Source organism: Artibeus jamaicensis, unplaced genomic scaffold (assembly GCF_021234435.1).
Source record: "Artibeus jamaicensis isolate MK-2021 breed Jamaican fruit bat unplaced genomic scaffold, CSHL_Jam_final contig_3126, whole genome shotgun sequence".
NCBI classification, from domain to species: Eukaryota; Metazoa; Chordata; class Mammalia; order Chiroptera; family Phyllostomidae; genus Artibeus; species Artibeus jamaicensis.
The window spans coordinates 18,375,859-18,400,169 of NW_026521723.1; the positions used below are offsets into that span (position 1 = coordinate 18,375,859).

At 39.9% G+C, this 24,311-nt stretch overlaps 1 protein-coding gene across 3 annotated transcripts in view; it reads left to right on the top strand.

The window, feature by feature from the left end:
* The window catches only part of STXBP5L (syntaxin binding protein 5L), a 348,094-nt gene extending 326,625 nt beyond the window's left edge, over positions 1 to 21,469 (top strand). For all 3 annotated transcript variants that reach the window (XM_053663152.1, XM_053663154.1, XM_053663153.1), the window contains 5 exons: positions 4,194 to 4,554; positions 6,365 to 6,530; positions 10,413 to 10,524; positions 15,110 to 15,330; positions 15,908 to 21,469. In XM_053663152.1, coding sequence (XP_053519127.1) covers positions 4,194 to 4,554; positions 6,365 to 6,530; positions 10,413 to 10,524; positions 15,110 to 15,330; positions 15,908 to 15,949 — 902 coding nt within the window. In that variant the 3' untranslated portion in view covers positions 15,950 to 21,469. The remainder of the gene's footprint in view (positions 1 to 4,193; positions 4,555 to 6,364; positions 6,531 to 10,412; positions 10,525 to 15,109; positions 15,331 to 15,907) is intronic.
* Positions 21,470 to 24,311: the final 2,842 nt, after the last annotated feature.

The window sequence follows — 24,311 nt, forward strand, 5'->3', positions numbered from 1 at the left end:
GCTCTGTTCTAGAGTTGCAGATGGCTTCCTTCTCACTGTGCTCATATGGCCTTTCTCCTGGGTCCCCACAGAGAGGAAGAGAGAGCTCTCTTGTGTCTCTTCTTTTAAGGGCACTAATTCTATCACATCAGGTCCCCACCCTTTCTATCTGTCTATCATAGAAAGTATGTTCTATTAAGGTGGGGGGGGTTGTCTTTCTTTATTCACTGTTATATCCCTTGTGCCTAAAACAGAGCTAGAATATACAGTTAGTTCTCAGTAAATATTTGTTGATTAAATGAAGGTTGTATGTAGTAGGGAGGGCTGATTATTTGGAAAGCTAGAGTCAGGTACACTTCTAGCCTGTTTTCCCTCCTTTAAGAGGGAAATCCTAATGAATTGTGTAGTCAATTATTTACTGTAGACTGAATTGTTAGGATTTTATAGAAGCCCTTAAATTTAAACTTACTTTGTAATGAAGTGTAATTCTAAAAAAATAGAGATTGTAATTTGGATTTGCTTAAGTTTTCTTTTTAAAAATATATTTTATTGATTATGCCATTACAGTTGTCCCATTTTCCCCCCTTCATTTCCCTCCACCTTGCACACCCCTCCTCCACCATTTCTACCCACTTTAGTTTATGTCCATGTGTCACAAGTTCTTTAGATTCTATATTTCCCCTGCTATTCTTGCCCTGCCCCCTGTCTATTTTCTACCTACCATCTATGCTACTTATTTTCTGTACCTTCCCCCCTTCTCCTCCTCCCACTCTCCTGTTGCTAACCTTCCATGTGATCTCCATTTCTATGGTTCTGCTCCTGATCTAGCTGTCCTCTTAGTTTGCTTTTGTTTTAGGTGTGGTTGTTTATAACTGTGAGTTTGCTGTCCTTTCACTGTTCATCTTTTTTATCTTCTTTTTCTTAGGTAAGTCCCTTTAACATTTCATATAATAAGGGCTTGGTGATGATGAACTCCTTGAATTTGATCTTATCTGAGAAGCACTTTATCTGCCCTTCCATTCTAAATCAAAGCTTTGCTGGATAGAGCAATCTTGGTTGTAGGTCTTTGGATTTCATGACTTGGAATATTTCTTTCCAGTCCCTTCTTGCCTGGAAGGTCTCTTTTGAGAAGTCAGCTAACAGTCTGATGGGAAGTCCTTTGTAGGTGACTGTCCCCTTATCTCTTGCTGCTTCTAGGATTCTCTCCTTCATTTTAATCTTGGCTAATGTAATTATGATGTGCCTTGGTGTGTTCCTCCTTGGGCCCACCTTCTTTGGGACTCTCTGAGCTTCCTGGATTTCCTGGAAGTGTATTTCCTTTGCCAGATTGGGAAAGTTGTCTTTTATTATTTGTTCAAATAAGTTTTCCACTCATGGCTATTCCTCTTCCCCTTCTTGTACCCCTATAATTCAGATGTTGGAATGTTTAAAGATTTCTTGGAGGTTCCTAAGCCTCTCCTTATCTTTTTGAATTCTTATTTCTTCATTATTTTCTGTCTCATCATTTTTTTCTTCCTTCTGGTCCATTCCCTTGATTTTAGTCCCAGTTTTCTTTCTATCACTATTGGTTCTCCATGCATTTTGCTTTCATTTCACTTAGTGTAGCCTTCATTTGTTCCTCTAATTTGTGACTAAAATCAGCCAGTTCTGTGAGCATCCTGATCACCAGCGCTTTGAACTGATAAGTTGGCTATCTCTTGGTTGCTTAGAAGTATTGGCTCTGGGGCTTTGAGTTGTTCTTCTGCTTGAGCCGTAATGTTTTGGTCTGTTCACACCTGTTATGTATGAGGGGCAAAAGCTTAGGTGTTCACCAGGGCAGGTCAATCCAGTTGCTGGTTTGTGACTGGGGGCGGGGTCAGAGAGGGGGCAATGGCATTCATTCTGCTCTATCTCGGATTTAGGTCCCCTCTGTTGCTTCCCACAAGCAAACTGGGCCCTTCTGGTGCTGGTTCCTGGGTGGCTGGGCTTGTGTACATTCTAGGACCCTGTGGGTCTCTCCAACAAACTCTCCTGTGACGCTGGGCACCACGCCTGGCACCTCAACCCCCCACAAGTTTTTTCAATTGGTGCTTTTAGGCTTTATTTCCCATTGCTGGGGCCCTGGGTTGTTCGGTCTGTCTCACTGTTTTTTCACCTGGTTTATCTGTGCATGAATGTGTGACCACAGTGAGCCAGCTGCCTTGCACTCTCACTGGGTCTGCCCATTGTCACCCCACACCTAGGATCTGCCAACTGCTGCCTGTGTGCCTGGGTCGGTCCAGCAGCCACTGCTTTTCTCTGCCACAACCCCTCTCCACCAGTCAACAACGCCACCCATCTTAGCAGTCTAGAAGAATGATTTGTCGTCAGACTTCTGTACAGTTCAATTTCTGTCTGTTTTGGTTGTGCTTTTGTTTCTAAATCTTTGTTGTCTTTAAATTTGGTTGTGCGAGGAGGTACAGTATTTCCACATATGCCTCCATCTTGGCTGAAAGCCCCCTTTTTTTTTAAGTTAGGAGAGAATAAAGGCAAAGTCATCAAGATCAATAATACATTATTAGGAAAACTTAACACCCTCTAAGAACCTAATGAACAGAATATAAACAAAGCCTTTTCACCACAAATTAGGAAACAAAGCAGTTGTTTTGGTAAGAGCAGCTTATTAAGAAATTGTCATTTTGATGCTGACAGCTTGTATCAGATATAAGTAAAATGGATTTAAAAATCTAAGTTTCTTTTCTCTTTCATCTACTTTAGGCTATCTCTAATTTGAGGATGCTGAGATATACTTAGAAAAGTTTTCTCTCGGCAGGTAGTTATGGAAATGTGGTTTTATAGAAGGGTCAATTCTAGATTAATTCTAATGAAATCATTCATCATAGCTATTGGCATTATTTTTTCTTCATGGGAGTCTGGGGAGCTGGCTTCCTTCTACCTTGATCCTCAGACCGAAGTGCCTCTGTTCTCTTATCCTCTTCAGTTACCTTGCAAAACATCCACAGGCCACAAATTCTGGTTTTAAAGTAAGATGTTAAATCATCTAAACGTTACTTTGGAGCTGATAAATTTTAAGTACTTTGAGTTATAAAGTACTTTCTAAATGGAATGTATTTTTACATATCACCCTTTCCTTTTGATGTCTCTGTCACATACACACTCTTGCAGCCTATCAGCCTGATTAACCTTCTTACTCTCACTACATGATGTCAAAGGACAAAGGCAAAATAAAGGCTGTCAGGGCATTGCTTAAAGGGGAGTCTGGAAATGTCCAAAGGCAAATCTATTCCATGTTACCTCCTAAGCTTCATAGTCCTGTCTTCTGGGACTGGTAAAAATCACCCATAGGTAGTAATCTGGCAGGAATATTCAACCTTCAGGAATGCAGCTGAGTGAATCTCTTTTCAGTATAAAGGTGGGCTAGCATGCCCAAGAACCAAAGGTAGTTTGTTGGTTTTGTTCTATATAATCAAAATTGCTAGCCTAAATTCTATCTGGTAAAAGTTCATGACATTTATTCTAAGTGCTCAATATCAGAAGAAGAAAAAAAGCATTTTCTAGTTAATGAGTCTATGAAATAAGTGGAATCTGATGGTGTGATTATTTTTTCATTGGAAGTTATTTCAATAAATGAAAATTATACCTTTTAGCCCTGGCTAGTGTAGCTCAGTTGTTTACAAAATCATCCCATAAACTGAAAGGTCTCAGGTCAGGGCACATGCCTGGGTTGTAGGTTCTGTCCCTGGTTAGGGCATGTGAGAGAGGCAACCTGATGTTTCCTGCTCACACTGATATTTCTCTCCCACCTTTCCCCTCTTTCTAAAATCAGTAAGCATGTCCTTGGATGAGGAGAAAAAGAAAGGAAACTATATAGTATAAAGAAGGAACACTGGATTAAGAATCAGGAAACCCAAGTTCTAGTCTAGACTAAGCCACTAACTTGCTATGTAACCTGACTCAAGTCTCATTATCTTTGGGGGGGGGGGTCTCTGTTTTCTTATTAATAGAATGAGAGCATTTGACAAGTTGATGTCTTAGACTCCTGTTAGAACTAACATTCTATAATTTCAAATTATTGTAACTGATAAACTCACAAATATACTTATTTATGTATATTACTGTAATGTTATAATGTATAGATATAAATTATCATAATAGAAAACATTTGTTGCCCATAAGAAATAACAGCTATTTTAGAAAGAATTGCACTTGCCAATGATATGAAATTGTTTTCATAGGTACATTCCTGTCATTGAAAGGAGCCGTGCTAACATTCTCCTGTATGGATCGAACTGGTGGACTGATGCAACCGTCATACGAAGTTTGGAGGGACCCAAACAACATAGATGAAAATGAGAAATCTTGCAGAAGGAAATTGGTCATGAACTGTCCCTCTCTGTCACAAGAAATAGGAGATCATCAGTATACAATAATCTGCTCAGAAAAACAAGCCAAAGTTTACTCACTGCCTTCTCAGACTTGCCTTTATGTTCATAACATCACTGAGACATCTTTTCTACTGCAAGCAGATGTGGTGGTCATGTGTAACAGTGCCTGCTTGGCATGCTTTTGTGCCAATGGGCATATCATGATAATGAGGTACTTGCCTTCTCTATAAATTATCTGTTAATTACAGCAGTGCCAACAAGGTACAATTCTGAAAAGTACATGTATAATGGGAAAGACATTATCCAGAAGTAACCTGAGATCTTTGTTTCTTATATTTTTTAATGTTTATTGTTCTACAATTTGAGAAAAGTTTAGGTTTTTAATTTTTTCCTTTAGCTAAAAATGCTTCACATTGTGAATAATATATATATTAATTGGCATTAAAGAATCTAAGAAAAGAGTGATATTTTCCAGTCTTTCACACATTCATTCAGCAAACATTTATTGAGGATATGTTATCTCCCAGAAGCTATGCTAGGCACTGGAAATATAAAGATGAATAAACTATAAGGAAAATAAATGAAATGTTACTTTTACGAGGTTTCATAGTTCAGACAAGAATTTTACATACAGAATTTAATTTAATCCTGATAGCTTCCCTAGGACAGAGAAAATAGATTTGCATCCTCCATTTTACATATGTCAATAAATTAACCTCTTTCCACCATCATGCATTAACTTGACTGAATCTATTGTGGGTGTGTACTTAACTGGGTTTGTTTTGGACTCATATCCTAAGGAACTTAGTTACTTGAAATGTTATGAAATGCCATAACATATACTTTTTAACATTTTTCATTCTAAGTCTTTGAAATCTAGTGAATAATTTACACTTACAGAACATCTCAAATCAGATGAGCCATGTGTCAGCTGCTCACTAGACACGTGCGGCTCCCGGTTACTGCATTGGACAGCACAGTGCTAGAACCTCATGAAAAGCTCATTCCAACAGCACGTATTTCAGGTCCCATTTTATATGGTAAGGTTCTAGGGTTCAAATTGTAATTATAAGCTACTTTGATATAAGAAATTAGCACTATTTTTTCAAGGTGCTGATTTTATGATCTGGAATAATTTAAAATCATCGTGCATACTGGAATTAGTAGGATGATTCCAAAGTTCGAGATATAATTGAAAGTCTATTTTTCTACTTTTGGCATGAAAGGTATGATTTAAAAGCAAGGAGACTGGTTTTCTTCAGTAGTTTGTTACACTGGCTCTAATGTCAGTATCCAAAGGGACAGTCTGATGGGTTTAAGCAAAATCATTGGCTACAAACATTGGGATAAGCACATAGCCATTTGGTAAGACACTGGAGATTGGGGATATTCATTTGGATGTGCAAATTTTCATCTCTTATTTAAAACTTACTCTTCTTCCCTTTCAGCCCTGACTGTGCTTATTTATTAATCATGCCTTCAGTGCAGGTGCCCTAAGTCATTGGTAATTTTTCATTTCCTGTGTATAGAGGGGTAAAGGAAAGGGAAACAAGGGCGCTCCATCCCCTAGCACAGTGAACTGGACCTACTCCATGTGTCCATCAGTGCATTACCTCCTCAGACTCAGGAACTTTGCCTTAAAAGACCCAGTATGTAATTAGGCACTTTCTAGCAGCAGTGTTTTTATCATAATTAGACTATAGCCGTATCATAGGAACCTGTGAAAAGCTGCAAACAGTATCCTGAAATTGCTGGCCACTGCATTTAGTCATTCTTCAAAAACATTTGCTAAGTATGTAGATGGATTAAGACAGAAGAACTGTACTCATGCTTTTTGTGTATATGATTTTATGTCAAAGTCAGTTTATTAACTCTGAGACTTCAAGAGATTAAAAAGAAACAACCATAAAATAGTGATATCAACATAACTGTTTTTCTCTAAGGATTTGCAAATTTTATAGAGAAATTAAAAGCTTCCAACAATTTGAATATGACAGTTGGATTTGCTTTTTTCCATGCAGCCTACCCAGTCTCCGCCCAATGTTGGATGTTAATTATCTGCCACTGACAGACATGCGGATAGCACGGACATTCTGTTTCACCAACGAAGGACAGGCATTGTACCTCGTCTCTCCAACTGAAATTCAGCGGTTAACATATAGCCAAGAGATGTGTGATAATCTACAGGTAGGTCATGCCATTTATGAAAAAATCATTGGAATAGTTATAAAAAGAAAGAGAATGAGAGATATCCAAAAGTCAAAGTATTATTGGACCACACAATAAATATGCTTTTCTAGAATATACCTGAATATTATGTTCATCATTGTGAACCTAAAAAAGTTCTAGTGCAATTCTAGGTATATGTAGAAAAAAACAAGAAAGAGAGGAAAATGTGAAGATTATGCATATTAAATTTTTTGTTTATTGTATTTTGTTTTGTTTTGTTTTTTGCCTGTGGAGAATGCTCTGAAGGATTATAAACCATCCCTCCCGGGGAGACAATATGTATGCACACACAAAACTTTGCTTACAATTCAGGGAGCTCTTGGACTTTTTTTGAAGAGAACAATATAGTTAAGAGCCATATAAAATAAACACATATTTACTCAGTGGGTTAGAATTGGGTATTTGGGCATTTGAATTTCATCATAACAGATAAGCAGAGCCTAGAAACAGAATAAGTATAAAAACCTATGTAACCTTGGGCAAGTAAAAGTGCTTACAAAATTTTTTGAAAATATCTTAGAAATTCTACTGATTCAGTCCCCTCACTTTACAAATAATAAAACTGATATCCATCCATTATAACACAGAGGTTAAGGATATAAGCTCTGAACTATTTAAGTTGTATTTTACCCACTTGTATAACTTGGGGTATTTTACTTAACCTACCTGAATGCTGTACCTTAGAGCATTATTGTGAGAATTAAGGAAGAATTCATATAAAGCACTGAGCACAGTCTCTGGAATATAGTAAGTTTTAAAAATAAATAGTAATAAATACTATTATCATTATTCAACAAATACTTATTGAGTTTTTACTGTTTGCCTGGTACTTGGCTAAGCTCTAGGAATGAAATAATAAACAAGATACAATCCCTATCTTCAAGTGTGGAGGGAGAGAGAAGCAAACCGACAACTACAATTCTCTCTGGACATGCTGTCTATACATGGCCATGCCAGTTTGGGGAGACGTGTAAGAGGGGGCACCCAGGCCGAGGAACAGAGGGAGGGGCTAGTTAGAAAGGATTATGAAGGGGGAATAGGAGTTACCCATGGGAATGGATGGCTGGGGATGGAAATGGTAAATTTATTCTTTTTTTAAAAGATTCTTTTAAAAGAGAGGGCTGAAAGGAGGGAGAAGAGAGGGAAACAGCGATGGTTGCCTTTTGCTCACTCCCAACATGGAACCTGGCCAACAACGAAAGCATGTGCCCCTGACAAGAGTCAAACCTGTGACCTTTGGTTAGCAGAATGATGCCCAACCCACTGAGCTGCAGCAGTCAGGGCCATCATGATACTCTTGACTAAGTATTGCCATGAGAAAGCCCAGCAGTTTGGGAAACTGCCAACAAAGTTCAGAATTCGGAATGAAAAGAGTGGAGGGATGGTGATAGAGAATTAGTCAAGAATAGATCTTGAAGCACCTTGTAAGCTCATTAAGGAATGTGGCATTTATCCCAAGGGCAATAGGAAGTCATTTAAAAGATTTGGAAAATTTGGCCCAGGCTGGTGTGGCTCAGTGGGTTGGGCATCATCCCATGGGGCAAAAGGTGCCTATTTGATTCCCATGGTCGGGGCATGTGCCTGGGTTGGGGTGGTGGTTGGGGGCCTGTGGGAGGCAACTGATCCATGTGTCTCTTTCACATCATTGTTTCTCTCCCTCTCTTTCTTCTTTCCCCTCTCTCTCAAAATAAATTTTAAAAAAAAATCTTTAAAGGGTTTAGCAAATTTGTTTATTGAAATTTATATTCTGGTTGCAGTATAGTAATTGGTTTTGAGGAATTAAGACTGAAGGTAGAGAGAACAGTTAGGAGGCTTTTTAAAAATAATTAATGCCCCAAATAACAGTGACTTGAAATACAGCAGCCAGCAGTGAGGGAGGAGAAAAGTTAGAAAATTCAATACACTAGAAGTATAATCAGTTGGATTGGAGAGTTATTAGAGGAAGGAGTGAGAGAAAGGGAGAAATTAATAACTATTTCTGGGTTTCTGGCTTGGGGAACTAATTAGATGATGTACTGCCACTGCCATTCCCAAAGAGAAAGGATTAAGGAAGAGTGCTGGTCTGGGGAGCAGAGATGAGGGGAGGAGATGAAGATGAAGTCACACTGCAAGTTCACAAGCAAACTGGTATTAGCTCACAGATGTCCTGATTTTTCTAGTTGTAGTTCCTTTCTCCATATTGATAGTTCTTAAATTTTGATTGGCTTTAGAAAGATTTGGAGAACAAATTTAAAATATAGATAACCAGAGCATGTCTTTGTAGATTCTGATTTGGTATGCATGGAATAAGACCTGAGCACCAGTGTTTCAAACAAGATTTTTCGTCAGTTATTCTAAAGCATGCCAAATATTGAGAACAATTGCACCTCACCAGGTAGTGGCTGCCTATTTGACCCATTTAAATTATTTCGAGCCATTTAATAATTTTGTAGTTGATATAAAAATAAATCCAACCTTTCTCCAGGAACCACCAAAGGCTTCCCATTTCACAGGGCAGTCCTTGCTTGGTTTAGGAGACAGATTAGGAACACAGAGGCTACAGTAATTGAAAAAGACCAAAAGTCTAGCTTGACAGTCATTGATCAGGTGAAAATTAACCCTAAAGTGAATATATTATCTTCCCTTGCTTTCGGAGTATATAAGGAAAAAGAGCACAGAAAAATGAAAATTTTAGGATGTCAGTTATTAAAGAAGGCATGGAAAAGGAGAAAGAAATGCCAGAGATGGAACCGGGAGCAAAGCAGGAATCACCAGCAATTTCCCACTTGCTTGTGATTGGGAATATCTTGTAGTTTCCAATGCCGGAACCAGCAGCTCAATTATAGGTATACATGAAACAAAACCTAACCAACAAGGAACTCCTTCAAACTCGTGTAGGGAAGGAAAAACACCATCTTCCTCAAGCCTTCCAAGCTGTTGGCTGGGACTCCTGTAACAAAAAACAATTAACGAGGGAAAAGCATACAAATTTATTGAATGTAAGTTTTACATGACATGGGAATCTTCATAAGGAAATAAAAACCTGAAGAAGTGCTTAAACCTGGGTGTTTTTATGCTAGGTTTAATGAGATGTGGAAAGTCATGGAAAAAATGTAATAGGACAAAAAAGGGAATAAACTAAGTATAGTAAACTGGGGGAAAGAAAAAATCACCAGGAAAATATGGAAAGTAAACTGTCTTTGTACATATAGGTGAGATCATGTGGTATTTGTCTTTCACCACCTCGCTCTTTCACTTGGCATAGTGCTCTCCAGTTCCATCCATGCTGTTGCAAAGGGTACAACGAGCTCCTTCTTTCTCTCTGTTGCATAGAATTACATCATGTAAATATACCACAGTTTTTTTAGCCACTCATTTACTGGTGGGCACTTAGGTTGCTTCCAGCACTTGGCTATTGTACATTGTGCTGCTATGAACATTGGGGTGCATAGGTTCTTTGAATTAGTGTTTCAGGATTCTTAGGGTATAGTCCCAGCAGTGGAATTGCTGGGTCAAAAGCAGTTCCATTTTTAGTTTTTTTGATCAACAAAAACAAGCAAGCAAAATATAACCAGAGACACTGAAATAAAGAACAAACTGACAGTAATCAGAGGAGAGGGGAGAGAAGGATAATGGGGTAAAATAGGGGAATGGCCATCCAGGAACATGTATAAAGGACACATGGAAAAAGCCAAGGGGGGGTAGGATCGAGGGTGGGAGGCAGGGATGGGTGGGGCAAAAATGGAAGCAATTGCACTTGAACAACAGTAAAAAAAAAACAAAACTGTCTTTTCACAATGTGCTCTAACAATCTCAGTGTTTCCTTTTGATCTATTGATTTATTTACTTTATTTGATACAGGACATGCTGGGAGATTTGTTTACTCCCATAGAAACACCAGAAGCTCAAAACAGAGGTTTTCTAAAGGGACTGTTCGGTGGAAGTGGACAGACATTTGATAGAGAAGAGCTCTGTAAGTCAACTCCTGATCATAAATTTGTATCACAAAGCAGAATACCTGTGTATGTGTGTGTGTGTAACTTAATGTAATATGTGACTTCAAATTCTAGACTAGATTATTTTGCTTTTGAATAAAACGGATCAGTTTGTATTAGGAAGTAGCATAACAAAAACAGAAAGTAAAGTTCACACAAATAATGAGTGAGCTAATAGATGTGTAATTTGCGTGGTAAATGTCTTTGCCATGCCTGCAAGCATGGTAAAGACATTCAATTACTAAAGTCTGGAAAAAACACAGTTTTGAATCGGTCTGCCTTTTAACCACTGCTAAAAACCAGATTCTGTATTCAGAATACAAGATTTATCAGGATGATCACTCCATGAGGTATATATAAATGGGAAATCACTACATTGTACCCTTGAAACTAATATAATTTTGTATATCAACTGTAATTAAAAAATAACCCCAAAATGTAATTGTGCCATATTGTATGGAATCCACACACATAGAAAAGGCTATGGCAACAATATCTCTCACAGTTGCTTTTGGTTTTTTGTATTTAATAGTTTTTATTGACTATACTGTTATAATTTTCCCAACTTTTTTCCCTGTATTCCCCCACCCTGCCCCCCAACCCTCCAGCATTCCCCCCTCTTAGTCCATGTCCATGAACTGTGCATATAAACTCTGTGAGTCCTCTGTTTCCTATACCATTTTAATATATTTTATTGATATGCTATTACAGTTGTCCCATTTCCCCCACTTCATATCCCTCCTCCCTGAATACCCCCTCCCACCCACATTCCCCCCTTTAGTTCATGACCATGTGTCGTAAGTTCTTTAGCTTCTACATTTCCCACACTACTCTTGCCCTCCCCCATCTAAATTCTTTCTACCTATACCATTTTTTATCTCTCCCCGTCTACCTTATGCCTGCTAACCATGCTTCTTCTTCCATGCACCTTCTCCCCTCTATTCCTCCCTCCCTCCTCCCCACCAAAATCCCTCCATATGATCTCCACTTTTCTGATTCTGTTTCTGTTCTGGTTGTTTGCTTAGTTTTTGTTTCCATTGTTTTTCTTTTCGTATAGGTTCATCTGTTGATAGTTGTGAGTGTGTTGTCATTTTACTATTCATATTTTTTATCTTTTTCTTTTATTTAAATATATTTTATTGATTATGCCATTACAGTTGTCCTATTTCCCCCCTTCATTCCCCTCCACCCTGCACACCCCCTCCCCCAACATACCCCTCTTTAGTTTATGTTCATGTGTCACAAGTTCTTTAGATTCTATATTTCCCATACTATTCTCACCCTCCCCCCTATCTATTTTCTACCTACTGTCTATGCTACTTGTTCACTGTACCTTCTCCCCCCTTCTCCTCCTCCCACTCCCCTGTGGCTAACCCTCCATGTGATCTCCATTTCTATGGTTCCACTCCTGATCTATCTGTCCTCTTAGACTGCTTTTGTTTTAGGTGTGTTAATAACTGTGAGTTTGCTGTCCTTTCACTGTTCATATTTTTTTTCTTCTTTTTATTAGATAAGTCCCTTTAACACTTCATATAATAAGGGCTTGGTAATGATGAACTCCTTGAACTTGACCTTATCTGAGAAGCACTTTATCTGCCCTTCCATTCTAAATGAAAGCTTTGCTGGATAGAGCAATCTTGGATGTAGGTCTTTGGATGTCATGACTTGAAATACTTCTCTCCAGCCCCTTCTTGCCTGGAAGATCTCTTTTGAGAAATCAGCTGACAGTCTGATGGGAAGTCCTTTGTAGGTGACTGTCCCCTTATCTCTTGCTGCTTCTAGAATTCTCTCCTTCATTTTAATCTTGGCTAATATAATGATGATGTGCCTTAGTGTGTTCCTTCCTGGGTCCAACTTCTTTGGGACTCTCTGAGCTTCCTGAATTTCCTGGAAGTCTATTTCCTTTGCCAGATTGGGGAAGTTGTCCTTTATTATTTGTTCAGATAAGTTTTCTATTTGTTGCTCTTTCTCTTCCCCTATAATTTGGGGACCCCTTTCTGGTACCCCTATAATTTGGATGTTAGAACATTTAAAGATGTCCTGGAGGTTCCTAAGTCTCTTCTCCTTTTTTTGAATTCTTGTTTCTTCATTCTTTTCTTTTTGGTCATTTTTTTCTTCCTTCTGGTCCACTCCCTTGATTTGAGTCCCACTTTCCTTTTCCATCACTGTTGGTTTCCTGTGCATTTCCCTTCATTTCAATTAGTTTAGCCTTCATATGTTCTTCTAATTTGTGACTAAAATCAACCAGTTCTTTGAGCATCCTGATCGCCAGTGTTTTGAACTGTGCATCTGATAGGTTAGCTATCTCTTTGTTGCTTTAAAGTATTGGCTGTGGGGTTTGAGCTGTTCTTCTTGAGCCATAATGTTTTGGTCTGTTATGTACCTGTTACGTAGTAAGGTGTGGAGCCCTAGGTGTTCACCAGGGCGGGGCAACCCAATCACTGGGTTGTGACTCTGTATGTGGGGGCAGGGTCAGAGAGGGGCAATGGCACTTGCTCCACGCTCTCTCTCTGATTTCGGCCTCCCCTGCTCCACAAGCAAACCTGGCCCTCCTGGTGCCGGGTGTGTGGGCCTGTGCACCCTCCAGGACCCTGTAGGTCTCTCCAACAAACTCTCTGTGAGCCTGGGAGCTTCACCCAGCACCTCGACCCCAAAAGTTTCTCCAATTGGTGCTTTTAAGCTTTAATTCCTGTCGCTGGGGCCCTAGCCTGCGCAGTCTGTCTCACTGCTTGTTCCTTTGCCTGGTTTATCTGCACGTGAATGTGTGACCATGGTCAGCAAGCCGCCTTGCACCCCCACTGGATCTGCCCATTGCCACCCCATGCCTGGGATCTGCCAAATACCGCCTGCACTCCTGGGTCAGTCCAGCTGATTTTTCCTGTGCGACCCTGCTCTGCCAGCACTGACTCCACCCCTCTTACCAGTCTGGCTGAATGGCTCGTTGTTGTCAAACTTCCATACAGCTCTGTGTTTTGCTTGCGTTTTTGTTACTAAAACTTTGTTGTCTTTAAACTTGGTTGTGCGAGGAGGCACAATGTTTCCACCTATGCCTCCATCTTGGCTGGAAGCCCGTATCTTTTTTTTCTTAGATAAGTCCCTTTAACATTTAATATAATTAGAGCTTGGTGATGATGGACTCCTTTAACTTGACCTTATCTGAGAAGCACTTTATCTGCCCTTCCATTCTAAATGATAGCTTTGCTGGATAGAGTAATCTTGGATGTAGGTCCTTGCCTTTCATGACTTTGAATACTTCTTTCCAGCCCCTTCTTGCATGAAAGATTTCTTTTGAGAAATCAGCTGATATTGTATTGGGAAATCCTCTGTAGGTAACTCTCTCCTTTCCTCTTGCTCCTTTTAGGATTCTCTCTTTGTCTTTAATCTTGGGTAACTTAATGACATGCCTTGGTGTGTTCTTCTTTGGGTCCAACTTCTTTGGGAGTCTGTGAGGTTCCTGGACTTGCTGGAAGTCTATTTCCTTCACCAGATTGGGGAAGTTTTTCTTCATTATTTATTCAAATAAGTTTTCAATTTCTTGCTGTTCCTGTTCTCCTCTGGTACCCCTATAATTTGGATATTAGAACATTTTAGGTTGTCCCAGAAGTTTGGAAGAGTCTCTTCACTTTTTCAAATTCTTGATTCTTCATTTTGATCTGGATGGATGTTTATTTTTTCCATTTATTTTGAATCATTGCTTTGAGTCCTGGTTTCCTTCCTGTCACTGTTGGTTCCCTGAATATTTTGCTTTATTTCACTTTGGGTTTTCTTCATTTGTTTTTTTCATTTTTTGACCAAGTTCAATCATATCTGTGAGTATTTTGATTACCAGGGCTTTCAATTCTCCATCAGATAGGTTGGCGATCTCCTCCTCGCTTAGCTCTTATTCTGAGGCTCTACTATCTTTCATTTGGGCCATATTTCTTTGTCTTGGAGCAGCTGGTAAGTTGTAAGGGGGCGGGGCTTTAGGTATTGGCCAGGGCAGGGCAGCCCCCCTTGCCGCGCTGTTGCACTGCCTGTGGGGGAGGGGCCAGGCAGGGAATGGCTCCCTCCTCCTCTCTAGGGCCCTTTTCAATAGACTCTCAGACTCTTCTGTGAGACTGGGAGTTTGTTCTACCACCGCAACCCCAGCTGTAACCCACAGCCACCTCTGAGTCCCCTTAAGCTGGGCAGCCCCAATGTTCTGGTGTCCCCTCCGTATTTCTGAGTCGGCAGGCTGGGCCCACCACCTTCCTGGTCAGGTTGTTCCGATTGGTTTTTTTCTTTAGTTCCTTGGTGGTTGCAGTTCTATGCAGTTTGATTTTCTGGCACTTTTGGTTGCTTATTGATTTCAGATGGGTTGTTGTCCTCCTTTTGGTTGTGCAAGGAAGAGACTGTCTACACAGTCTCTTTTGTAGACATTTTTCTTGGGTTGCTAATATCTCCAAATCTATGATAGAGTCAAATATGTCTCTTATAGGAGAATTATGGCAGTAGAATTTAATATAACTACTTCAGTGATAAACTTGACTGTAACTATTTGAATGACTGACAAATGTTTTAAATTGGTATGGCTTGAATTCCCAGTTGGGGAAGCTTCAGCAGGAAAAGCATCCCGCAGCCTAGCGCAACACATTCCTGGGCCCGGTGGCATCGAAGGGGTGAAAGGCGCCGCCGGCGGGGTGATGGGAGAGCTGACTCGCGCACGGATCGCACTGGACGAGCGAGGGCAGAGGCTAGGAGAGCTGGAGGAGAAAACCGCGGGCATGATGACCAGTGCGGAAGCATTTTCCAAACATGCACATGAGGTAAACTGCCTATGAAAATACAGACATCTTCAAACAGTAATAATTGGAAACATTTAGGCTCTGCGCAAGAAAGCTTAAACAGAGACGCAGCTGTAACATCCTGTGCCAGAGGCAAGGTAACCTGAACCTCATTACAGCATAAGTATTATCATCATTCCCCCAGCATTTGGGAGAAAAGTGCTTTTTAGAAAATACTGTAACACACTGACACTTCATTATCTTCGGGGGTAACTCAAAAGCGCATGACCCGTTTGTGCTGATAGGTCGGATGCATCTTGCACGTCATGCGCTACCCTGGTGCTCAGGCAGGCATGTGCTCGTCCTGGAAGGTGCGAGGGACGTGACGGCTGAGAGCTACACGCACCTTTGTGTCTCAGTCATTAAAAGTGATTTCCTGTCAGCTGAGTCTTTACAGCTTGATTTGTTTTTCTAAAAAAACCTTTCCATTGTTTTACAAAATTAAGGACATTTTATAAAAGATACACTGCGATATTCATGATTAACTTATTAGGGCCTTGTTTGATTAGTACTTTTGGAGATTTTTAAACATCTAATGGTGACTATTTTTTCTTTGCAGTTAATGCTGAAATATAAGGATAAGAAATGGTACCAGTTCTAAACTTCTAAAGAAGCTGGGGCTGCTCTGAGAAACCATGATTCAGGGAAACCAAACCTCTTCCCAGCATCACTATCCAACTGCTAGAAGCCAGTTTCTTCTACAAAATGTTCCATTACAGTCCATCTGAAGTTATCATGAGAGACTTATCAGAGACACTGTACAACTGAAAGTCTGGAACCCTGGTTAGAATCCCGAGGTATGGCTGAGTCTGCCTTTTCCCACGTGGAATGGAGGTATCATCTTGGCATGTCATTTGCTAAGGATTTATATTTAGGAACTACGGGGAGTTCTTCTGATTTGAAAAAACCCTGTACAAACAAAATCATTAATGCACTTAATGAAAAAAAAACCTTTGCATGATAAATTAACATCCTAAGAGGAAAAGAAAAAAAGCATGTTGTGATAGAAGAAAAAAAGATTAATGGTAAACTATTTTTATAAAATGGGCCACACCTGACAGTTTTAAAAATCTGCATTAGAAATTATCAGTGCATTTCAAGTACATTTGTCATACCCATCTGAAAAGGAAAAGAAAACCAAACCAAATGTTCTTCTCATCTGTAACTTTAATTATACTAAAACATTATGAAATTCTGATGGCAAAAGTCTGACTGACATTCCTCCCACTCCGTAGTATCTGACATCATTCACATTCTCAGTCATAACCAAGTATTGGTGGTACAGTAAGTCATTTCTAACACAATTATTTCCATTTCTATCACTTTCAGGACAAGTTGCTATTTTTAGTCACAAACCGTGCAGGGCTGGGACACCTCAAAGCATTTTTTCAGCCTAGTTTTGCTCTCTGCAAGGGAGTTGACTGACAGGTTTGGGGAAAGTAGATTACAAGAAACAAGAACAACGCAGTTAGCTTTGAGAACTGATTTCACACGCTCTGGTTTGTTTCTAAAGTGATACATTTTTAATGCTCCATTTGTATCCTTGTCTGCCAGTTACACAGTATATTACTGTTCAAACCCAGTGGGGTCTTCAATCCAAAGGTGCTCTTGCATCCTGACACAGACCAAACTGGTCATTCTCTTTAGCATGATTCAGTAAAACCTCAGTTAATGTTTTGGGAAAGAGATTCTGATTTACTACATTTCTGACTAACAAGGGCTTTCATTAGAAAATAATTTCGGTTCAGTACTTACTGAAAACCTTTATAAAATATGGTCATGTTTTTGCTAATGTTGGCCTCAGTCACCATAATGCGCAACAGAAATACACAGAGAGTTGAATGATACAAAATAACTTTGTCATAAACCAGAGGATTCTATCAATAAATATCAAATACCTTTTCCTTATTAAAAACTGTTTTCAAAATGAAATAAATAATATCCTTAACAGGGTTAAAGGCATCTCTCACAACTCAGCAGACAACTAGAGGCAAAAAACAAACACACCTACTATCTCTATTTAACAAAAGTCTAGGAGTCAAAAGTCATAGAAATCAATGTATGCCAATGCCAGGACCCATCCTATAGTATGTTGCTCCTTCAAAAAGAATTTTTTTAAAGAATTAATGACTTTGGTTTATTGAACTTCAATTAACCAACAGCTTACTAGATATATAGATCTGTGTTTCAAGAAACCACCATTTTCCTGAAGGCCATTTTATTTTAATAGCCAAAATAGTATTGAATATTTCTTGGGTTTTTTAGATTTTTTTTTTATTTTTAGTGAATTTGTTTGAAGTGGTACTTCCTTTAAATATTCTTAGTAATTTTGAGAAGAGCAACGATGTTTGAAAGAAGCAGCAAACGTGAACCTGGATGGCATTTCTCAGTGTCCTTGACTTCTTCTGATTTCTCATAAAACCCTCTCCATGAATCTCTCCAGACTCCTTTGAACAGCCTTAGGGTAACAAAACCTGACTTGGAAATACAACATGATTCATAAAATTATATAGTAAAAATATCAAAGAAACCGGAGACTAGGATTTGGGGAACACTAATAGATGGCAGTGCACTATCAGTTTCAAGGACCCAGTTTTCTGATTTTTCTGAACAGATAATTTACCATTTCTATATTTTTAAAAACATAAAAAAACCTAAAATGTTAGTTTATTTTAGGAACAATGAAACTCAGTTCGAAGTGGCATTAAGTTCAGTGGCTGTTGTGAAGGCCCAATAGGACATGAGGCGACTTGTTCTCTAGGAGGACCCTCCGCGGCGGCGCTGCTCACAGCATCCTCACTGCGGCCGCTGTCCTTGCACCGCAGCATGTTCAGCAGCATCCCTGGCCTCTGGGTACCAGATGCCAATAGCCGCCCCTGAGTGATGACAGTCACGAATGTCTCCACCCATTGACCAAACTGCTCCCAAATGCGAGCCACTGCTCCACATTGCTTAAAGACAGGCTAAGTGTGAATATATAATATAATGTATGTCTTGTATAAAATTGAATGTCATAAGTGCACAGTGTCTTAACAAGATAAATTATTATACCCCAAATTACAAGTGTGGTTTAGTATGCAATAAAATACTATTTTGGAGAAAGCTTATATGAATCAGTAAAAAAAATAATAGTTAAAGAATATTTTAAAGCATACAGAGAAAATACCAAAAAGGAGAAGATAGTGTTTCACAGAAGTACTTAAAACTCTGGCTTTAATGAATAGATCAAAAGTTAGCACAATTGGAAGTAAACAGGTGCTTCTGAAATGCTTGAAAAGAAGAGATTCTTTTTAAATGTGTCTTTCAATATTGTTTTTATAAACCCTTTCATAATGTAAGGGTAACTTGATCCCACAAGTTCCTGATTAGTGGAATACAAATTAATGAGGTTTTACTGTATCAAAATTATTTTTATAATTCAAAGAGACAGCAATAATAAGTATCTAATGTGGATGTGATTTTTCTCTTTGGACTTTTCTATTCATTGCACTCACCCGAGCACATGCGTGCACACGCACACCTCCCATCAGCATCGCCATCAGCACTACTGTCTTTGGCAAATGAGTACTATTGATCCATGTAATTCTTTAAATATCTCTTATCTACTCTTTAAATGTCTTGCCTCTATCTTAGAACATAAGAAAAATATTCTTAGTAATTTGGACAATGATAGAGAAAATGACTTGGAGCCTAGTTGCCATCAAAATTACATTCTGTCTGCCAAGGTGGCGTCAGAAAATGAGGCTTGTAAACCCGGTGTCTGTGAGTTGACTTTGTCTCCCTCTGACTCCTTCAAGCGGTGAGCCCTTCTTATCCCAGGAGAAAATGGGCCTTTGCATTCTGTTCATCAGTGGGAAGCTAGACATGTTTGTTTTTCTCGTTCTAATAATAAGCAATAATTCCTATCCTGAAATCATCCGTTGACCCTGGAGTTTGGAAGAAAGATGACTGATTTGTCATTTATTTTAATTCCTTATGAAAGCAGCACTACTGACTGTGCTTCCTACGTAGACGTTGCTGAGACACAGACTTAGCATCCTGGCCACCATCAGGGTTGTTGTCAGACAAGCTTTGGAAGGACGGCAACATAACTGAGTGAGTTCCTGTAACTCAGTCAAAAAGACGTTTTTCAGATCTCATCTATAGCCTGTGAATGATTCTCAAGCTAATAAATCAGAATCAAGGTCTCTATTTCTCAAAGATCTTCAGGGGTTGTAAAGGAACGTGTATACTGCTGGGTACGCATGACCCATGTGTCTGGTTTTAAAGGTACAATTTGTCAGCTACCTGCATTAAGGGAGGACCGTTGCTTTGAACAAGGAGAAAAAACATACAAGCCCTAGGTTGGTTGAAGAAAATTAGGATTAGCTCTTGGAGATATTGATATTGGTAAGATGTTTGGCAGAGGGAAAAGGAAGAGGGTCTAGAAATGTAAACTAAAAATCCTCTTCTTGGTTTAGGATCACTGGGACAACCCAGGAGCAAACCTGTGTGATTATTCTTGCCCTTGTGGGCAGACATCTTAACTAGGCCACTTTCATTCAGAGGTGGCAGTGCCACAGGGAGTCAGAGACTCCCATCAGGCTCTGCTCTGTGCATGGGGGCTTGTGGGGGAGAAACACAGCAGCCTTCACAGCGTCCTCCCCTCGGCCCTTTGTAGCCTCAGCCTGGTTTGTGACGAGGTACTGTGTCATACACACACTGCCCCGAGTGCCAGAAGTACTTGCCAGTACACAGTATGTTGGGATACCACCACTCCAGGGAGCACGGTTGTCATGTAGCAGGATTAGCGTATGTATTGACAAACAGCATAACCCTGAAAGGATGAAATGCACACCAGGTAAGGTCTGACTTGGGAAAGGGAGAGGAAGTACTGATCTGAGGCAAGGATGTCGGGCTAGGGAGGAACGTGGAAGCCGGAGTGAAGCGGAAAAGGCTTTGATGAGGAACCACAGCACTGAAGGGTGTGTTTATTTATATACTTAGGCAGGGAAGTGATTCTCAACCTTGGCTGTTCATAAGAATCACCTAAGGAGCTTTTAAAATTCCCAATTACATGAAAATCTCTCAGAGTGGGAGCCAAACATCAGTATTTTTGAAAGTCCCCAAGGTGGTTCCAGTGTCCAGCTGAACTGTATAAGCACAGCTTCATGGCCAGCTAAGGAGACCCGCTGGCTCACCTGGGCTGGTGCCCAGGCCCCACTTCTGAGGGATCAGGGCAGGCGAGATGTAGGAGATGCAGTAATGGCTCGACTGCTGTTTATTTTGTGTCACAACCCAAAACAAATGTTCTGTGCAAATTCTGACCAGATGGTGCCCCATTAACTCTTAATAACAACTCTTTGTGGTTTTCTCCTTTATGACTTGGCCATCAATTATTCCAATTCAAACACCTAGGCTTTGATTATTTTATACATGTGACATCACGAAACACCAGAAATAGCATAAGAAATTCAACAGCATGTAAAGCTAAGTGGAAAACTAATTCTCAATAGTTTCATAATAGAAATGCTCAAAACAATCATTTACTAAATTAGGTCCAAGTTTATTATTCATTCTTTGTTCGGGGGAGAAATGGGTACCAGGTGCCTGTTCTGCTATAGGTATATTTTCTTGAATTTGAGCTTAGTGAGGTGGGAGAACAACTCTTCCTTGTTGTCTTAGCTCCCAGGGCCACTCCGATTCGTTTGCTTAGGAACTGGACTGTGTTTAAGGAGAGAAGAATGACTTTAACTCACTCTCTGGCCTCCAGGGCCCTGAAAGAGTGCTCTCGCCTTCAAAAAGGGAGAGTCTGCCGTCCGAGGCCATAACAGTGAGAAAATTCAAGCAAGTCCTCTCCTCTCACGCTGCTCCCCTTTAGTTTTGGCCCACCCTTCTCACTGCAAAGTCAGATAATAAAGTAGGTGGTGGTTTTGGACAAGTACACACAGGATCAAAATCTCTAATAACCTATAATTTTTAGTACTTAATTATGTGATATTTTACTCTAGGAAATAAGAAACCGATGATATCATTGATGTATCTTTCTTTCATCCTCAGAATTTTTGCATCTTTTCAGAAAATGACAAATTACTATTTTTCTGTTGCACTCAGCAATTGTGACTATACTTAAAATTCTTGTAGTCTGTAGAGATATCAATAAAATTGTATATGTTTGTACATAGATGCTCTCTTATGTTATGATGTCATGAACTACTAATGATATTTGCCAAGATTAAATATGGACAGAGGTAAGACCCTCATTTGCAATGCCGTGAACCATGGTTTTACAAAGTATAATTGTTCTAAAAAGGCAGGGAGGTGGGGTGGGGGAGCAATGTACACCATATATATTTGAACTAAAAAAGAGAAAGTAGTAAAACTAAACACAAATTCCCTAAACTCCAAAAGGGCAGAAATAGCCATTCAAAATTTCCATCAAATTGGGGAGATACATAATTTTTTACTGGAAGATTTTACAGACAGTTTTTGAGGGTGTGGACTGATTTCATCTTTGGTGAAGTAAGTACTGGGCAGCATAATAAACTGAGGCTGAATGAGATGTACTTACAACATTCATATCTCACTTCCTCTCTTTAAAGCTCAGGCTAACAATCCCCAGTACCAATAAAATAAGCTATTATGGGCTTATACCACCACCTAGTGGTTATAATGAACCTTCATTAACCCACCTAACCCACTGCCTCCGAGAGCTCCCTAGAAAAGTGTGCATGCTCCTCTCTCTCCTCTGGCTTTCAACTGCAGTTAATACCCCTTTGGGAACTTTCTTTATACTGGTTACACTGTGGCCTTAGCCAACTAATCATCTTTTTCCCAAATCTGTCTAGTTATCTAAGGAAAAATTTCCCATCACCACAATTTCCCTACTTTTGGTTCCATATAAAAATGAAAAACCGAGAAACTAACCCTAGTTTTTCTATTACAAGTACAAATATAAAGAAAGATACAATAAAATCAAGATACCCAGGCCTCCCTTCAAGAATTTTCTGAGAGGATCCATTTACTTCCTCACTTTCTTTGAATTACAGTCACTCACTCTTCACATGTCTACATTAGGCACTCAGGGCAGGGCCCTGTGGTCCTCTCTTGCTAACTTTGCTCCTGTGGGCTATGGATGCCTTTCGGGTTCTCTACCATTCATGCCCAAGCCCCTAAGTTAAAGTGTTCAGTGTCTTCGTGGTATCACTTTTGCATGAGAACTTTTTTCTTTTTTTCCTTGTAATATAGTCATTTTTACAATTTTTTATCTTTGACCTTTGTTTTAAAGGCCTTTACATCCCTACAATAATAAACACTCTCTTATATCTTCTTTTCTTTCATAGGTTTATTTTTTATATCCGGCTTTTAACCCATCAGGAGTTTGAGGATAGGGATTTAACTTGATATTTTGAGAAATGGATAACATCACAAAAGTATTTTTGAGTGACTCAACTTTTCACCACTAACAAAATGACAGTTTCATGTAGACACATACAGATAAGTCTGTTTTCTGAATTATCAAGTAATCTGTCTATTCATGTGTCATTGTCAAACTGTTAGGTTATTAAACCTTTATAATATGTCCTTATATGTGATAGGTAGCTTTGACTTTTTTCAAGTTTGATAGGTATTGATTTTCTCTCTTTAGTTGAGTTTCAGGATATATTGATCTAAAAAAATCCCTGTTGAGACTGCTTGAAATTATAGTAAATTTATAGATTAATAATTTTTTTTGCTGGCATTGCTTTCTTTAGGACATTTTTATCCTTTTTTTCACAATCATTTTCCTCATTTATGTTGATACTTTTGCCTTCACTTAGTTTTTCAAGTTGCACACCTAGAGTATCTCAAATGGCCTGAATATCAGTAACTCCACAAGCAGCTATTTCTTCTAATGCAGACAAAGTACTACAAACTTATTGGCTTAAAACAATAATAATTGAGGCAGTCACTGAGATAGTGTGACTTTGCTCATTCCTAACTTCACTCCCTGTCACAAGGACTAACAACTATTCGAGGACAAGATACCACTGAAAAAGCCCGAGAACATGGGGTGAGACTGAGCACCCCCTGCACCGCGGAGACTGAGACGGGCCAAGTTAGGTGGTAAGAGGAGCAGCTGCATGCTCACTGCACTGCCTCTTCCCCGGGCCAGCGCAGCACCACAGCGGGAGGTCTCCCCTGAGCCTGTGGTTACTCCAGGAAGGAAGAAGAGCCCCGCATGGACATTGAGTGCTGTGAGTCCCTTCTTGGGAGAATTACTATGGTCTTGCATCACTAGGATCTCTGTGGAATCTGCGGGGCTTGAACACTGGGAATCAGATTGTGACGCAGAAGGGGGTTGGGGCTTGCAACAAACAGTGCTCAGATCTTGGCAGACCAAGGTCCTACCTATAAAACCCAATCAATAGTCTAAACCCAGAGGCTTTGCTAATCAACAGAGCCAAGAGAGTAGTGTAGTTTGGCCAGGGAACGTAGTGGAATACAGGTGTGCCTGATTTGGGATCTCATGTGAAGAGCCTTTCTGCCCTGGAGCCTGCTGTCCCCTACCACCTCCCCCAACGCTCCCCACCCCCCCCCCACACACACACACATACACACAGAGGCATATACTTTCCACTACCCACCCGGTCTGAGCAGGGGAGCTAAGAGATAGCCCCATCCACTGCTCAGTGTATATCCAGGCCCCACCCAAACAGAAACAGTGGCCAGAACACCGGGACACTGCACAGCCTCACAATGCTAGAGCAAGCAGACCTCATGATCTGCAGAGCAAAGCCAGTGGCATTGTTCTGCCAGGAAACTCAGGGCACAAGTCAGCTCGAATCAAGACCACAAATAGCCTTGCAGGCATTGGAGCTATTTATTACTCCACCTGGGAGCTGATTCATAGCCTGCCCACTGCTACACATAGCTCCCTGCCCTGCCTGACCAGGAAGTCTGGCCTTAATACCTGGGAAGTTGTGTACCACAGCAGCACTCAA